This window comes from Benincasa hispida, chromosome 8, assembly GCF_009727055.1.
Source record: "Benincasa hispida cultivar B227 chromosome 8, ASM972705v1, whole genome shotgun sequence".
Lineage (NCBI taxonomy): Eukaryota > Viridiplantae > Streptophyta > Magnoliopsida > Cucurbitales > Cucurbitaceae > Benincasa > Benincasa hispida.
In genome coordinates, this window is record NC_052356.1 from 64,563,976 (window position 1) to 64,580,831 (window position 16,856).

Sequence of the window (16,856 nt, forward strand, 5' to 3'; positions counted from 1 at the left end):
AATTGGTTTATGGTCCTACTAGTAAATCGAGTCCTTCTCAATCATAGAGAGGGCGAGGCCCCTTGTTAAAGACTAGGAGTCAGTACTTAGGGAACAACCTATCTACTATTCTAAAATCGGGTAAGAGTGGATTTCATCTTGCAGGACTATGTCCCGAGCTATCTACTCGATCTTGCCCCTAAAATAGGAGGCTTATTGAGCAGCGCTGTTGAGCCACTCTCACCCATGCAAATTAAAGGATAATCTCGAATAAACAGGAGTTCATAGTTAGCTTAGGATTGAGATTGAGTTACCTTAAGTCATCAGATTGAAATAGTAAGTTTTAATAGTAAATGGTCGTTATAAAGAAAAATGACTATTTAATGGTTCGGTCTTATGCAAACATCTTTTGCATAGGATTTTCTCACTCGCATGTCCCCACATGAATGATTTTGGGATCACGTTATTTGTATCAAATACAAAGCGGGTCATATCCATAGTGTCCACAGGATAATGTACTCAACCCTATCTTTATACATATAGACCGTTTTGGCTATATACTCAAACTTGATCCTCTTTTATGTCTCCACATAAAGTTTAAGGATTCATGCTATAGCCGAAGGTGTTAGGAATGTCCTAGAACTCACAGTTCGTGTTAAACATTCCATTTTATCAATAACAATGACTTGTTGATTTTGCATCTTATTATGAAAATCCAATAAATACATCCTTGGCTATAGTCTAAATGCCGTAACTTTATGTAATGACATAAATAGGATCAAGTTAACAGTATATAGCCTAAATGGTCTAATAAGTATATGGATGAAATTGGGTATCTCATCCTGGTAACACTATTGGATGTGGCCCATTCTATAGTTGTTACAAGAAGTTGTAAGGTACTATAAACGATGTGATCCACAAATCGTTCATGTTGAGACATGAGAGTGGGGGCATCCTATGCAATGAGTTTGCATATAGCCTGAATCACGAAAATAGTCATTTTTCTTTATAACGACCATTTTTGTAAAACTGACTATTTCATTTATTATATAATCTAGGTTAACTCGATCTTAATTCTAAGCTAGCTATGAGCTCCTGTTTGTTCGGGATTATCCTTTGATCTGTAAAAGGTGAGAGTAGTCCAACAACACTGCTCAATAAGCTTACCATTTTAGGGATAAAGACCGGATGAATAGCTGGGGACATAGCCTTACAAGATGGAATTCACTCCTATCTTATTCAAGGTGAGCAGATAGGTTGTTCTCTAAAGTATTGACTCCAGGTCTTGAACAAACGGGACCGTGCCTTCTCATAATAGAGAAAGGATTTTATTCATAGAAATTATGAATCAGAATTGTTCATTAGAGGATCAGTAGGAACTTAAGGAACAAGATGTAGTCACAGGGGTAAAACGATATTTTTGACCTAGTTGTGATTACGAACACTGTGAAGGATCGATTTACTGATTATGATTATTAAGTGGACATAATATATCTACATTGAGGGGAGTTCAACTATGGGCTATAGTGGAGTGTCCCATTAGTTAACGAACGAGGGTTAGATCGAACTAATGAGTTTAGCCGATTAATCTTGAATCGTTGGAGCCCATGATCTGTAGGTCCGCGAGGTCCCCCTACTAGCTCGTAAATGGATAAGCTTTAGGGTAGCTTGAGAAATTAATTTGAAACGTTCAAATTAAACGGAACAAGAGAAAATATATTTAAATATGATTTAAATATATGAAGATAATTATTGTGCAAAAATTAATTTAATATTTGTTATTAAATTAATTTATGAAATTAATTAAAGAAAATCATTTTTGTATTAAAATAGTTTTAAAATCATTTTTTATTTTAAAAAAAAATGGAAAACGGTTTTGCATGGTTGCACAAAATGGGGATTCAATTTTCTCCATTACCTTCATCTTCATGCTCACACAAAGGCCATTATCCTCTCTACTTTGATTCTCAAAGCATGAGCTGCAAGCCATACACTCCATCTCTTTGCATGTTCATCTACTATATAAAAAGAAGATTGGAGTCGTTGAAGGAAAAAGAATGCAGAATTTTGAAAGAAAATTTTCTGTGAAGAAGAAATTGTCTTCTTCAATCGGCTGCTGTGGGATCTTCTTGCTTCTTCACATTTTCAAGCTGTTCTTGAATCCTACAACTCTACCTAAAGCTCCAAGAGCATAGTAGGGAAGGCTTTGAGGTGGTTCAAGGTGATATCAAGTGAAGACAGCTGTTGTGCACACATTTTTTTGGAGAGTTCATCAAAAGTATGTTCTGGAAACCCACTTTTTAAGAAGGCATGCTTTAGTTTTTGCCAAAATTAGTGAATTAGAATGCTTATGGATCCTTGATACTTCCGCTGCATGTTATTTAACTCTTTCAATTGGTAACAGAGCATCTTTTAAGCTTTCATTTCGACTAATTTTGGCAAGGTGGGTGTTTTTTCATGAGATATATGAAACTGATGCACTGTTATGGTTTTCTGAGTTTTGGCATTTTAATTCTCTTTAATTTCTCAATTAAATTTGTAATTGGCTCTTATTTGACGAGCATTTATGTGTTAGCAAGAGTCTGTAATTTACTTGGAGTCATTAGAATTGAAATTAAGATGTAATTGAAGAAACAAGCGAAGGAGGTCGAGTTGCTGTTCCAGATTTTTCAGCTTCTGCTTAAATTTGTTGTTGAGGTCCAGTTACTAAATGATCCTTTAGCTCCAGACGTTACACGATGAGAAGAAAAGCTAGAGAATCGTTTAGTAATATGCGCTGGTCGTTGTGATGTTGAACGTTAAACGATCGTGTACCTGCGGAAGCTAAGCGATGCGTTCATTTGCTATACGATAGCATTACGCGATCATTTAGTTTTGTCGTGGGAACTAGACGATACATTGATTTTGCTAAACGATGGCGCTATATGATCGTTTAGCAATGATGCGTACTAAGCGATGTGAAAAGTGCTACGCTATAGCACTGAGCGATCGTTTGGTCGCGGAGCTAAGCGATCATGTAGATAAATGCTATGCGACGCGATGATGTTCTATACGATGGAGCTATGCGATCGTTTAGCTGTGACAGATACTAAACGATGACTTTAATGTGTTGGGCGATGGTGTTATGTGATCGCTTAGTATTATGCGATGGAGCTAAGCGATTGCACTGCGATGGATCTATGCGATCGCTTAGTACTATGCGATGGAGCTAAGCGATTGCACTGTGATGGATCTATAAGAAAAAATATTTATAACATTAAATAGTTTATGGGTGAGACTTTATCTGAGTATTGGGAACATTATAAATGATTATGTGCTATTTCCCTCATCACCAGATTTCTGACCAATTACTGATTCAATACTTCTATAGTGGTTTGCTTATCAATAACAGGGACTCAATTGACTCAGCAGCTGGAGGTGCTCTTGCTTACAAGATGCCCAAGGAGGCCCAGGAATTGATATCACGCATCGCTGAGAATAACAAGAATTTTGGCACCAGGACCACTGAATCTGATTTAATTGGTAATTTGGAGGATAAAGAATTGAAAGCTCAACTTTCTAACTTAACTCCTTTTGTGAAGCATTTGGCCCAAGGAGGAGTCACCTAAGTCAAGGCATGTGGAGCCCGCGGAATACCAGGACACACTTCTGAAGCATGTTCTCAAGCATAAGTCAACGCAGTTGGGGGTTACCAGAGAAAGTACGACCCTCATGGCTGAGTATACAATCTATGTTGGCTTGATCACCCTAATCTCAAATGGGGTGGTCAAGGCCAAGGACAAGGGCATGACAGTTCTAATCATTCCAATCAACCGTCATCATCTTCCTCAAGTATGTCTTTAGAAGACATTGTTAAAACTTTGGCGGATAATTCCCTTAAATTTCAACCAAAACTTCAACAGCTGCAAAAAGGACTATCTCCAACTATCACAAGACACAAAGATCTATCAGCAAGAAACCAGGGTGAGCATGGCTAATCTAGGGACTCAGGTCACACAGTTAGCTACTGCAATGAGTCGAATAGGAAACAAGGTTCAGGGAAGTTGCCTACACAACGAGACCATGCCAACGTTAGTGCCATCATGCTAGGAAGTGGTAAAGAGCTTCCATCAGACAACCTATTTCCACTTGGTAAGTCCAACAAAGAACTTGAGAACAATGAGGGTAAATCTGAAGCACAACCATCTACTCTCAAGGTAAGTACTCTTTCTTCACCTTCTGTTGAGCCTTATATTCCTAAAACTTCATTTCCTAGTAGGCTAGCAAGACTAAAACAAGAACATAGGGACGAGGATTTGATTGAGATATTCAAAAAGGTTCAGATAAACATTCCTCTCTTAAATACAATCCAGTAGATCCCTAGGTATGCTAATCCTTAAGGAGCTGTGAACTAAAAAGAGGAATGGTAAGGATAGAGAAAAGGTAGTGGTAAGTAAGAATGCATCGGCTCTCCTGAAACATAATATTCCTGAAAAATGTCGAAATTCAGGTATGTTCACTTTGCCTTGCATTGTTGGTAATAGAGTCATCCATCATGTCATGCTAGATCTAGAAGCCTCTATTAATGTGCCTTACCATGTTTATGAGGATTTTAAAATGAATGATTTACAAAATATTGCTGTATGCATCCAACTAGCTGATAGATTTTATATTCAAGCCTTAAGGATTGTTGAGGGTGTACTGTTGCAAGTTAAGACTTGATTTTCCCAGTCAATTTCTATATATTAAAAATGGATGAACTTTCTACGCCCTCATCTTCTACAATTCTGTTAGGTAGACCCTTCATGAAAACTGTAAAGACAAAGATAAATGTAGATAAGGGTTGTCTATTTGTAGAATTTGATTGGGAAGTTGTTTCGTTTCTTTTAACATATATGATGCCATGAAATTGCCTGAGGAATATCTATCCTTGTGTTTGATTGAGGCGTATGATGTTATAAATGATATTGTGTTGCATGATGATGATGATGACAAATCTAACATGTTGGTTGCTCCCTGCATTGATCTGGATTTGCATGGTTTACATGATTTATCTCTTCCTGTTGTTAATGTTAGCAAATAAGAAGAACCTTCTTCTGACTTCGATTTGTAGGTACAAGGGATTGAGCTGAAGGCTCTCCCTAGCCATATGAAATATGTGTACCTGGGAGAAGGGAACACCCTTCCAGTCATAGTCTCTAGGGAGTTGACACCTGCCCTAGAGGAATCCCTAGTTGAAACTCTGAAAACTTAAAAGAAGGCCATTGGGTGGACTCTAGATGATCTCAAGAGAGTAAGCCCTTCTCTTTGCATGCATAGAATAACTCTAAAGAAAGGAGCCAAGCCCACAGTCTAACCCCTCAGAAGGCTCAACCCCAACTTGAAAGATGTTGTTCTCAAGGAAATTATCAAGCTCAATGAAGCCGAAACCATTTACCCAGTTCCTGATAGAAAATGAGTAACTTCTATCCATGTTGTCCCCAAAAATACCAGCATGAAAATTGTGGAGAACGATAAGGGTGAGATCGTGCCAATGCGTGTACAAAACGGGTGGAGAATGTGCATCAATTTTTCTGTTTTCTTGATGGCTTCTCTGGATTCTCCCAAATCCCCATCGCCTAAGAAAACCAGGAAAAGACCACCTTCACCTACATTTACAGTACGTATGCCTTCAAGAGGATGCAATTTGGGCTTTGCAATGCCCCAGGTACGTTCCAAAGGTGTATGATGAGTATATTTTCCGATTTTATAGAAAAGTGCATAGAGGTGTTTATGGATGATTTTACGGTTTATGGAGTCTTTTGAGGATTGCTTGCATAATCTTAGCTTAGTATTGAGACGATGCATTGAAGCTAACCTTGTATTAAATTATTAAAAGTGTCATTTTATGGTTTCTGATGGGATTGTTTTAGGACATCTAGTTTCTGAAAGGAGAATTGAGGTAGACAAAGCTAAGATAGATGTTATTGCTAACCTCCCCTATCCTACTTGTGTTAAGGAGATTCGTTCTTTCCTTGGTAGCGTAGGTTTCTACATACGTTTCATTAAGGATTTTTTGAAGTTGGCACTACCACTATCAACATTGCTTCAGAAGGATGTTCCATTTGATTTTGACAGGAAGTGTCAGGAGGCCTCTGACACTTTGAAGGAGAAGCTGACCACCATTCCGATTTTTCAACCTCCAAGATGGGATGTACCGTTCGAGATCATGTGCGATGCTAGCAATCTAGCAGTGGGAGCGGTACTAGGACAAAGGATCGAAAAGAATAGTCACATCATATGTTTTGCATCAAGGACTCTGAATCCTACCCAAATTAATTACACCATGTCCGAGAAAGAATTTCTGGCTATTGTTTTTGCTTTAGATTCTGTTCTTACCTTCTTGGTTTTTTTGTTACTATCTTCATTGATCCCTCTGCTCTCAGGTACCTGATGACCAAGAAGGAGTCAAATCCCCGACTTGTGCGTTGGATGCTCCTCCTTTAGGAATTCAATTTGACTATCAAGGATAGGAAGGGAGCAGAAAACTTAGTAGCTGACCATTTGAGTAGGAAAGTACAAGAAGAGGACCCTATGCCTGTACGTAAGGATTTTCCAAACGAGTTCCTATTCCAGATTGCCACACCCACTCCATGGTATGCTGACATGATGAATTATCTGGTTATTGGTAAGTTCCTTTACGACATGCCTAGTTCTAGGAAGGCCAAACTAAGGAGTGATTCAAAGTATTTTGTTTGGGATCCACCATACCTTTGGAAGATTTGTTCTGACCAAATCATTAGGAGGTGTGTTCTAGATGAGGAGTTTGAGCCCGTACTTGCATTTTGTCATGAGATGGCCTGTGGTGGGCATTTTAGTCCTAAGAGAACTGCTAGGAAAGTTCTGGATAGTAGGTTGATTTGGAATTCTTTGTTCGCTGACTGTTTTGCATTTTGTAAGTCTTGTGAGGGATGTCAGAGTTCAGGATTTTTGTCTAGGAGGAATGAGATGCCATTAAATTCTATCTTGGTGTTCAATTTCTTATGTGTGAGGCATGGATTTTATGGGCCAATTTCTTTCTTCATATGGCTTCTTATATATTCTTCTGGTAGTTGATATGTTTCAAAGTGGGTTGAAGCAATCCCCACTAGGACTAACAATGTTGTCGTGGTTTCAAGTTTCTTAAGAATTAACATCTTTTCTAGGTTTGGCATACCACGAATTATAATTAATGATGAGGGTACTCATTTTTGCAATTAGACCATCGAGGCACTCATGAGGAAGTGTGGAGTTCACCATTGGGTTGCCACTCCGTACCACCCTTAAACAAACAGACAAGCTGAATATCAAATCGTGAGGTCAAAAGTATCCTAGAAAAGACTGTCAATCCAACCAAAAAAGACTGGAGCATTCACCTTGACGATGCTTGTTGGGCCTAGAGGACTGCATTTAAGACTTCTATTGGAACAACACCCTTTAAGCTTGTCTATGGCAAAGAGTGTCATCTACGGGTCAAAATTGAGCATAGAGCATATTGAGCTGTTAAGCAATGTAACATGTGTTGGGGTTGATACCTTAAATCTCGTAGAGTCCTGTAGTTTGCAAACACATGTATGAACAAACTCTCTGTGATGTAATAATATGAAATATTTTATTTACTACTATTTATAAAATATGAGATATTTTAGTTGCATTAACCACAAACCAATAAACTAAGATCTCTTGTTGTCGTTATAACTTAAGCATGTATTTGGAGACATACAAATGGATCGTGTTTTAAGTGATAACCTAAATGGTCTGTAGTATATGGATAAAGGAGGGAAATATCATCTTGGTGACGCTACGAGTGTGGCCCGCTTTATAGATGTTACATGTATTGTAAAGTGCTACAAATGGTCTGATCTTGACCATTAATGTATTAGACATACGAGGGGGGATGCTCTATACAAAAGAGATTATATAAGACTGGACCACAGAATGTTTAGTCTCGTGATATAATGCCGTTCATGACAGAGACTTTCATTTCATTAAGATGACCATAGGTAACATAACCTTAATCCTAAGTGAGTTGGAAACTCCTGCCTATGAGGGCGGTCCTTTGATTTGCATGGGTGCGAGTGGCCAGATCGCCGACTTAAACCTACCACTTTGGGATTCATTTGGTTGGGGAGCTGGGAACTCAGCTACACAAGACGAAATTCACTCCTTGCTCGAAATAGGGATAAGTAGATAAATTGCTCTCTTAAGGGCTGATTCCGGGACTTAAAGAAAGTGGCGCTACACATTCTCTTGGCTCGAGAAGTGTTTACTCATAGTAGGACTATGATGTATTGTTCATTAGAGGAATCAGTGGTACTTAAGGAGTTAGATGTAATTAAAGAGGCAAAACAGTAAATTGGCCCACCTGTACTTGCGAGCAATTTTTGAAAGGTCATCGTTCTAATGATTGATTAATCCAATGGACACAGAAATATATCAATAGCGTGAAGAGTGCAACTGTCGGTCTTTAGTGGAGTGACTGACAGTTAACAGATGGTGGATATCGTGATTAAAGAGCTTAATCAGTTATTCACGTACCATTAGAGCTTCAAGCTACAAGTCCATAAGGTCCCCTTGGTAGCTCAATGGATTCATATTGAGAATCAGTTTTTGGGTTAGTTTGAAGTGTTCAAATTAACAAGAGGAAATTTGATTATATATAATATAATTAAATTGATTCAATTATATGTGATATAATTGATTTAATGTATTAAATACATTAATTGGAGGAATTATATGAAATGCCACAAAGGAAAAAAGGAACTATGGTTTATATATTGCATGAGATGTGATATTACAACTATAGGTTATAAATATAATATTTATTTATAACTAAATAAATTATGAGATAATTGGTTTTGGTTTTTTCTCCTAATAACCAACTTAGTGGGAAGTAGTAATCAGTTATGGTAACTGATGGATAAAATGAAAAACGGTTTCATTTTTTCATAATCGAACGATAATCGAATGTGTATTAACCAAAAGCTATACAATAGCTTATGTAAATGATCGTGCATCGAGCTTTTCTGTATGATAGTCGTTCACTTTTAAACGATCAAGTACCAAAGTCTACATGATAGACTTCTGTCTTCTCCCATTTACTCAATCGTCTACACGATCATTTAATTCCTCCTTCACTCTACCAAATCCATACAGAGCCCACAACTCTTGGATTCTCACACCGAGAATACCAAGGTAGCCTCATGGTGGTGTATGTTTGCTGTTCGAGAGTTGAGTGTCTAGTGTTACTCGTTGCTGTTTGAGGATATTACTGAGGCGTTGCGTTCGTGCTGTTTGATCGAGGAATACGAGAAGAAAAGTTCTTCAAGGCTATGTTCACTTAATCTCTAGTTTTTTCCTTTGGAAGCATGCTGTAATTTCAAGTTTATGCATAACTGTTGTTGTATGTTTCTAAATGTGTATGTTCTGTCACAATGGGGTTTGGAGCGATCTCCTTCCGCTCATTAGTTCTCTTTGAAAAGAGTTCTTTCAACATGGGCTTAGCCCAAGCCGGTGAGGAGAGATTATTGGAACTAAAGGAATTGAAGGGACTTTGCTTGGAAGCTTATGAGAACTCAAAAGTGTACAAGGAAAAGTCGAAATTAATACATGATAAGGGTCTCTTGAGGAAGGAATTTCGAGTTGGACAGAAAGTGTTGCTCTTGAATCCAATGCTATCACTTATGCCCGGTAAACTAAAATCTAAATGGCTTGGTCCTTTTGAGGTTATTAACTTGTTTCCTTATGGTGTAGTGGAGATTAGGAGTCCGGAGACAGGGAAGGAGTTCAAAGTGAACAGGCACCACCTTAAAATTTTCAATGAAGGAAAAGTCAACGTTGTTTGCTCGAGATTCACATTGACTCTGAAGGAACTCTAATTCATTGTGACAGAATTACCGCATATACGTTCAAACATATTTTCATAATGCTAAAGGGATCAAGAAATCATACCAGATGAAGATTTCCTCTTCATAGCGAGTCTGAAGCCCAACCGTCTAACTCGAACAGTCAGCACTCGGACAGAAGAAAGTGGAGAAGACAACACCACTCAAGCCCTCAGTATTCTTGGAGTGAGAATTTGAAGTGTGGGCTTTCTTCGGATTTGGTAGAGGGAAGGAGGAAGAGAGACCATACACAACGATCAAGCAAGTGGGAGATGCGGTCGTCTATCGCATAGACAATATGCTTCATCGTTTAGGTGAAGTATACGATCGTGTAGTAAAAGTAAGCGATCGTGTAGAAAAAGCTAAACAATCGTCCAAACGATCGTGTAGGAAAAGGGTGAGCAATCGTCCAAACGATCGTATGGGAAAAACTAAGCGACCGTTTAGTAAATATCAGGAGCTAAACGATCGCTTAGGAAAAAGGTAAACGATCTTTTAGATAATAGCGCATGACGGTGTAATCGGTATGTGATTGCTTAGCAATATTGTATATGTAAGAGATCGTGTAGTCACTATCGTATAGGCACTGATTTTGTGAACGATGACACTATCTTTTTCACAATATCTGCGCACACCGAGATCTATACACCATTTTCTATTTATAATGCACCATTATTTAGAACGAAGAGGCACCTTCCCATTTTCTTTATAACCGTCCAATGAATGTGATTTTATCACATTCATAACTTATAAATTAATATCATATATTAATTATAATATTTTTTCTCTACTAGATATAAATCATATTTATATCTAATTTCCTTCAAATTAATGTATCTCATACATAAAGTTAACTATATCATATTTAATAACTCGTTTAATTATATCATATATAATTGAACTCCCTCTTGTCAATTTGAACATTTCAAATTAACTCGAAAACTGACTCTCAACTTGTATCCAAGCTACCAAGGGGACCTTATGAACCTATGGCTCGAAACTCCAATGGTACGTGAATAGCTAACTAGATTCTTTAGTCACATATCCACCATCTGTTAACTGTCAGGCATTCCATTAACGACCGACAGTTGAACACATCTTGCCATAGATATATTTCTATGTCCATTGGATATAATCAATCATCAGCACGATGACCCTTCACAGATGCTCATAATTATAGCAGGCCAATTTATCGTTTTGCCTCTGTAATTACATCTTCCTCCTTAAGTAACATTGATCCCTCTAATGAACAATACAACACAGTCCTACTATATGTGAACACCTCTCGGGCCATGAGAAGGTGTGTGGTGCCACATCATTCAAGCCCTGGAATCAGCCCTTAAGGGAGCTATCTATCTACTTACCACTGCCTCGGGGAAGGAGTGAATTCCATCTTGTGTAGCTGAGTTCCCAGCTCCCAAGTCAGACGAATCCCTAAAATGGTAGGCTTGTTGAGTTAGCAATCTAGCCACTATCTGTCTCTTATACACATCTAGATGTGTATAAGAGACAGATGTTGATGCACGAGGATTGGAAGTCAATTTTACTCGACAACTAAAATCTCGTGGATGCGGTATGCGATGCATGTTCCTAAGATATGCGTTGATAGTCATGCGTCGATGGTCATGCGTTAATGAATGTATGTGATGACCATGCGTCCTACCACAAGTTTGGTTGTGCTGGAACCAAGTATAATTCCAACGCAAGTTTCTCGGGTAATCCGAGGTCGAACACAGGGACTTGTAACTATATGTTTGTAGTGATGTGCATGCAGCAGTTTAAATAAAAGAATGAAAAGGATGTTGCTAAGTGAATCCTACTCCTATTCCTATCTAACAGACAACATAATGAGAATATACATGAAAGGTAGAGATGCGACAAACCTTGACATGAAATAAATGTGTGGAAAAATAGATAAAATGCGGAGATGTTTTCATTGTAAAACTTAAGAGTGACCGCAAAGGCAACCTTAGTCAGCGTCAGACCATGCGATCATGTTACAACCATCCACGGTAAGTCATTTTCCAATAGAAATGCGGTACTCCTAATTCTAGGACGCATGTGTTGAATGCAAAGTATCCATAGAGCTTATTCCTAAGTCTATACTCTTTTCCTATGCTATGATGCAAAATGCATGAAAGCAAGGTGACCGCATACAATCGTATCCTATCTCTAGGATGATGGAAATATCGACATGCACAGCAGAAATAAGAATCAATTTTACTCTAATTGCCCAAAATAAACATGTAACCCTAAAAGAATTAATTAGAGTTATTTTGAAATAATACCTTTGAAGCTCCCGAAACTCATCTATCTCCACCCGAACACGAACAGACCACCACTAGAGCTGACCTATTATTCTCTGGACTTAGAACCGAGTTGTGGGACCCGATGGAATAAGAACCCGAGGGAGAGAAAAAGAGATGGAAAAAGTATAGTGAAATTGCGTTGGGTTTGGTTTTTTTTTTCAGCCCAATTTTAAAAACTAATTTTGCAAAATCTCCAAAATTTTTTAATCCAAAAACCCAAGCCCATATTTATGAAAAGGGCCATGCAAAATTGCATGAAGAAACTTCACAAAAACCCAACACCTAGAATCCACTATCTAAGTGGGCTTAATGTCTCCACTATAAGCCAACACCTAGCCCACTATTTTGTTTGTGGAATTATCCAACAAAAGTTTGGATTTTTCTACTAACTTTAGTCAAAGGGCAAAATAGTCATTTGGTCAAGTCAAACTTTGACAAAAAATTCAACATTTTGACTTTTTATGATTTTTTCCGTGTTGACTAATTTTGACCTCCCGAACATGAATCCACATTCATTTTCTTGAAATGCAAATCACATTTGAATATAAGGTTGGTTAAAGTTTGGCTTTTCAAAGTCAAAAGTCAACTCTTTGACTTTTTACATTTTGACTATTTCTATAATTTCCGAGCTTCCGAATATGAACGTATTCATATTCTTGATATTTAAATCACATTTAAATATTAAAGTTGTATCTCTAAATTGAAAAATCGACCACTATATCACATATTCTTGTCGGTTTCTCTCTCTTCACCTAATTCGAACAATTTGAATTATTCTATCATTCTGTTCTAAGTTTATTCCATATAAGCTAGTAGGGGAATCTAATGGACCTATATAGATCATGGGCTCCAGCCATCCGAGATTAGTTGGCTAAACTCTTTAGACGGAGTTAATCAACATTCGTTAAGTAACGGGTCATTTCACTATAGTCCTGTAGTTGCACTTCTCCCACTATAGATATATTTGTGTCCATTTGATATAACCATGATTAGTAAGCTAATCCTTCACAAGTTGTTCGTAATCTCGGCTGGGTCATAAAAATCGTTTTACCCCCCAGACTACATCTTATTCCTTAAGTTCCACTGATTCTCTAATGAACAATTGGTTTAAGGTCGAACCTATAAACCGAACCCCTCTCGGGCTAATAAGAGCGTGGGTCCCTTGTTCAAGACCTGGATTTAGTACTAAAGGGAACGACCTATCTACAATCCCTATAACGGGTAGGAGTGAATTCCATCTTGCACCCTATGTTCCCAGCTATCCACCTGATCTTACCTTTGAAATGGGAGGCTTATTGGTTCAGCGATAATGAGTTGCCCTCACCTATGTAGATCTAAGGATAATTCCGAGTGAACAGGAGTTCATAGTTAGCTCAGGATTAAGATTAAGTTACCTAGGTCATCAATTAACGAAATAGTCAGTTTTATACATTAAACGGAATTTAGAACATAAAAGTGACTATTTCATGGTTTAATCTTATGTAAACTCTTTACATAGGATGCCCCCATTTTCATATCTCCACATGAACGGTTTAGGATCACATTGTTTGTACTAACTACAAAATGGGCCGCATCCATAGTGTCCCCAGAATAAGGCGCACAACCTTATTCATATACTATAGACTATTTTGGCTATATATATTTGAACTTGATTCACATTTATGTCACTACATAAAGTTCAAATTTAAACTATAGCCTCAGAACCTTAGTTTATTGGATTCATGAATATAGAATTTAAATTTACTAAAGATTTTCAATAACAACTTTATTGAACAAGAATATGATATTACAAACTACGAGTTTTAGGACATAAAATCCAACATAGGATGCATGCGATGTGTTAATAAAAAATAGTGCTCATTCCTAAGTGCCTATCTCTTGTATTACGAGTTCTAATATGGCTCTCCCAAGCCTAGATTCTGACCTGACCTTCCCAAGCCTAGATCCTGTCCTTAGACTACCCTCCCGAGTATCCCTAATGGATGAATGAAGCATACATAATACAAGACAATCGCATAAACTTTGCTCACCTAAGATTGTTACTATCCTTAGTGAACAATGCATACCTTGCTTAATGCATCCAACCACTTACACTCTCGGGTAGTTGATTGTTGCTGACTTCACTCAAAGACAAGCAATGTGTTAGCCTATAGACAGGCATTGCAGCAGCTTCACACTAAGCAAATAAGATTACTCACATACTCGCGCAACGCACACCTCCCAGTGGGTTGCTTCATGCTTCATATTCCTAATCCACATGACTAAATATGCAATACCCAAGCACTCCCACTAAGTGTTGTAATGAAAGTAAAGATGCTAAGCAAGAAGATGGAGATGGAGTTGAAGGAATAGAGAAATGCATTGAAAACATATTGTATTAATTTCTTAATTCAAAATGTCATACAATACACTTTAGGAAAAGAAAGGAAAAAGAAATGACTTGCTGGAAGCAAAACTTTGCTTCCAGCGGATGTGCGTCAAGGCTGTCGATGGTGCCATGGATGGGTGAAGAAGTTGACTCTCTCGAGATCTAGCTTCGGTCGAAGGCTCCGGTCGTCACTCGGAATGGATGAAGGAAGTGAAGAACTCTCAGTCATCTTCTTACGCAGTTTGTCTGGATCGCGGGGAAAATCTCCGGTTCAGAAGGATCGTCCCCGGATGATTTAGAATTTTGCTTATCGGCTTCTATTTATAGAGTTTGGACCGCTGACAGCATTAATTGGACTTCTCTGAGTCTGACGTTCGGTGCATCAGTCCTTTCTAAACCTCTTCCACCAACCGCGCGGTAGGTGAAATGTCAGTATCAACTTTGGATTTTCTCGAGGTAGATGCGTTGATGCGTTCATTCCACCTACCTTGCATTGATCTCATTAGTTTGTGTTGTTGCGTAGCCGCAATCATTCAATGGCCGCATTTTCTTAATATCGCAACTTTACATGATGACCGCAATCGCTTGACCAACACAACTCCCATTTGATGGACGCATACGACTGATTACCGCAATATCCATGCGTTGATTGATGCGGTTGCCTTTGCGATGGAGTGTTTCTCCACATGTGGTCGTCTATGCGATGGTCCGGTTTTCGTGTTTGCGTTCATTTCCTGTATTAGCTACAAAAATAGAACATTGAACGCATAATTAACGCAAAGTAATGGGTTAGCTGAGATTNCTGTATTAGCTACAAAAATAGAACATTGAACGCATAATTAACGCAAAGTAATGGGTTAGCTGAGATTCGACATGCTGATCGACGCAAACTCATATTCTCATGAATTCCTATCATGATCGACGCAATTTCTGCCTAACAACCTTCATAATTCTAAGTAAAAGGACTAAGATGGCATGCATTTCTGCATGTCATCACATGTCCCCTACACGAATGATCAGGATCAGACCATCTGTGACAAGTCACAACACTTGTGATCATTCCACAGAGCGGGCCACATTCGTAGCGTTACCAAGATAAGGTTTCTCTCCAGGACTTTACTATGTGGACTTTACTCTTTAATATGATTCCCCTCCAGGAAAGTAGCGTTCGTGAAAACAAACACCTTGTTTTCGGATGGATCATAAAAGTAACCTGCTTATGTACCTTTGGGGTAGCCTATAAAGAGGCACAACCTCGATCATGATTCCAACTTCTTGGGGTTTGCCTCAAGCACATGTGCTGGGCAACCTCAAATGCGAAAGTGACGTAAAATAGCTTTACGCCCGTTTCACTACTCCAGAGGTGTTCTTGCAACACTCTTAGAAGGAACACAGTCGAGAATGTATACCATTATCACCACTGCGAAACCCCAATGAGTCTGGTAAGGAAGCGTAACTCATCATCGAACGAACCATGTCCAACAAGGTTCTGGAGAAATTCGTTGGCATTTAGATTGAGTTATAGCAGATTTAAACATCTCTATGTTATGGAGGGAACTTACGGCTAAAGGTCTTAGCACATACAAGTTATTTTCTAGTTTAGCTGTACAAATTTCAACACCATTCTTACGAATAAACGCTTTATTCAATTTAAAAGAAATAGTGTACTTGTATTTTAACATACACTTTACAGAAATAAGGTTCCTTTATATTTCAGGAACTATAAAGACAACTTTTAATATAAGAAACCTATTCTGTAAAGTAAATTGGATGTCTCTCACTGCCACAGCTGAGATGACGTGCTCGGTACCTATTCGCAACGTCATCTCACCAGTCTCCAACTGTCGCCAGGATCTAATCCCCTTTTTCTGCCTTGATCTTAGCCTTGGCAGCCTTCTTTTTCTCCAGATAAAGAGGACCATTCTTCTTCCAGTGTCCATCCTGGTTACAGTGGAAACATTTTCCTTTTCCAATCGACGGTGGACGCTTCTTTTGGGTGATAGGTGGCGGGTTAGCAGGCGCATTCCCTTTCCCTTTACCACCCTTCTTTTTCTTCCCCTTTTCAGAGTTAAAAGTTAAAGGTGTAGACTTTGTTCCTGAGGTCGAACCTCGATAGAACTTTTTAGAGGACAAGACAACATTTGCCTTACCTCCCTTTTTCTCCTTATTTTTCAACAAGGATTGAATTCTGTAACTTTTTGAAGAGAGTGGTAAGGGAGTATTCCACTTTGTTAAGAATCATATTGCTAACAAAGTGGAGGAAGCTCTCCGGCAATGAATTTAGGATAATGCTAACCTGACTGCCCTCATCGATTTTAG

At 38.4% G+C, this 16,856-nt stretch overlaps 1 protein-coding gene across 1 annotated transcript; it reads left to right on the forward strand.

Moving 5' to 3' along the window:
- The first annotated feature begins 9,410 nt into the window (after nucleotides 1–9,410).
- LOC120084194 lies at nucleotides 9,411–9,854 on the forward strand. The gene has a single exon (XM_039040085.1). It carries the CDS (start codon nucleotides 9,411–9,413, stop codon nucleotides 9,852–9,854), a length of 444 nt encoding a protein of 147 aa, XP_038896013.1.
- The last annotated feature ends 7,002 nt before the right edge of the window (nucleotides 9,855–16,856 follow it).

What these genes read in the sequence shown, in the direction of transcription:
- LOC120084194 (XM_039040085.1), top strand. Translation starts at nt 9,411, where the DNA reads ATGGGGTTTGGAGCGATCTCCTTCCGCTCATTAGTTCTCTTTGAAAAG.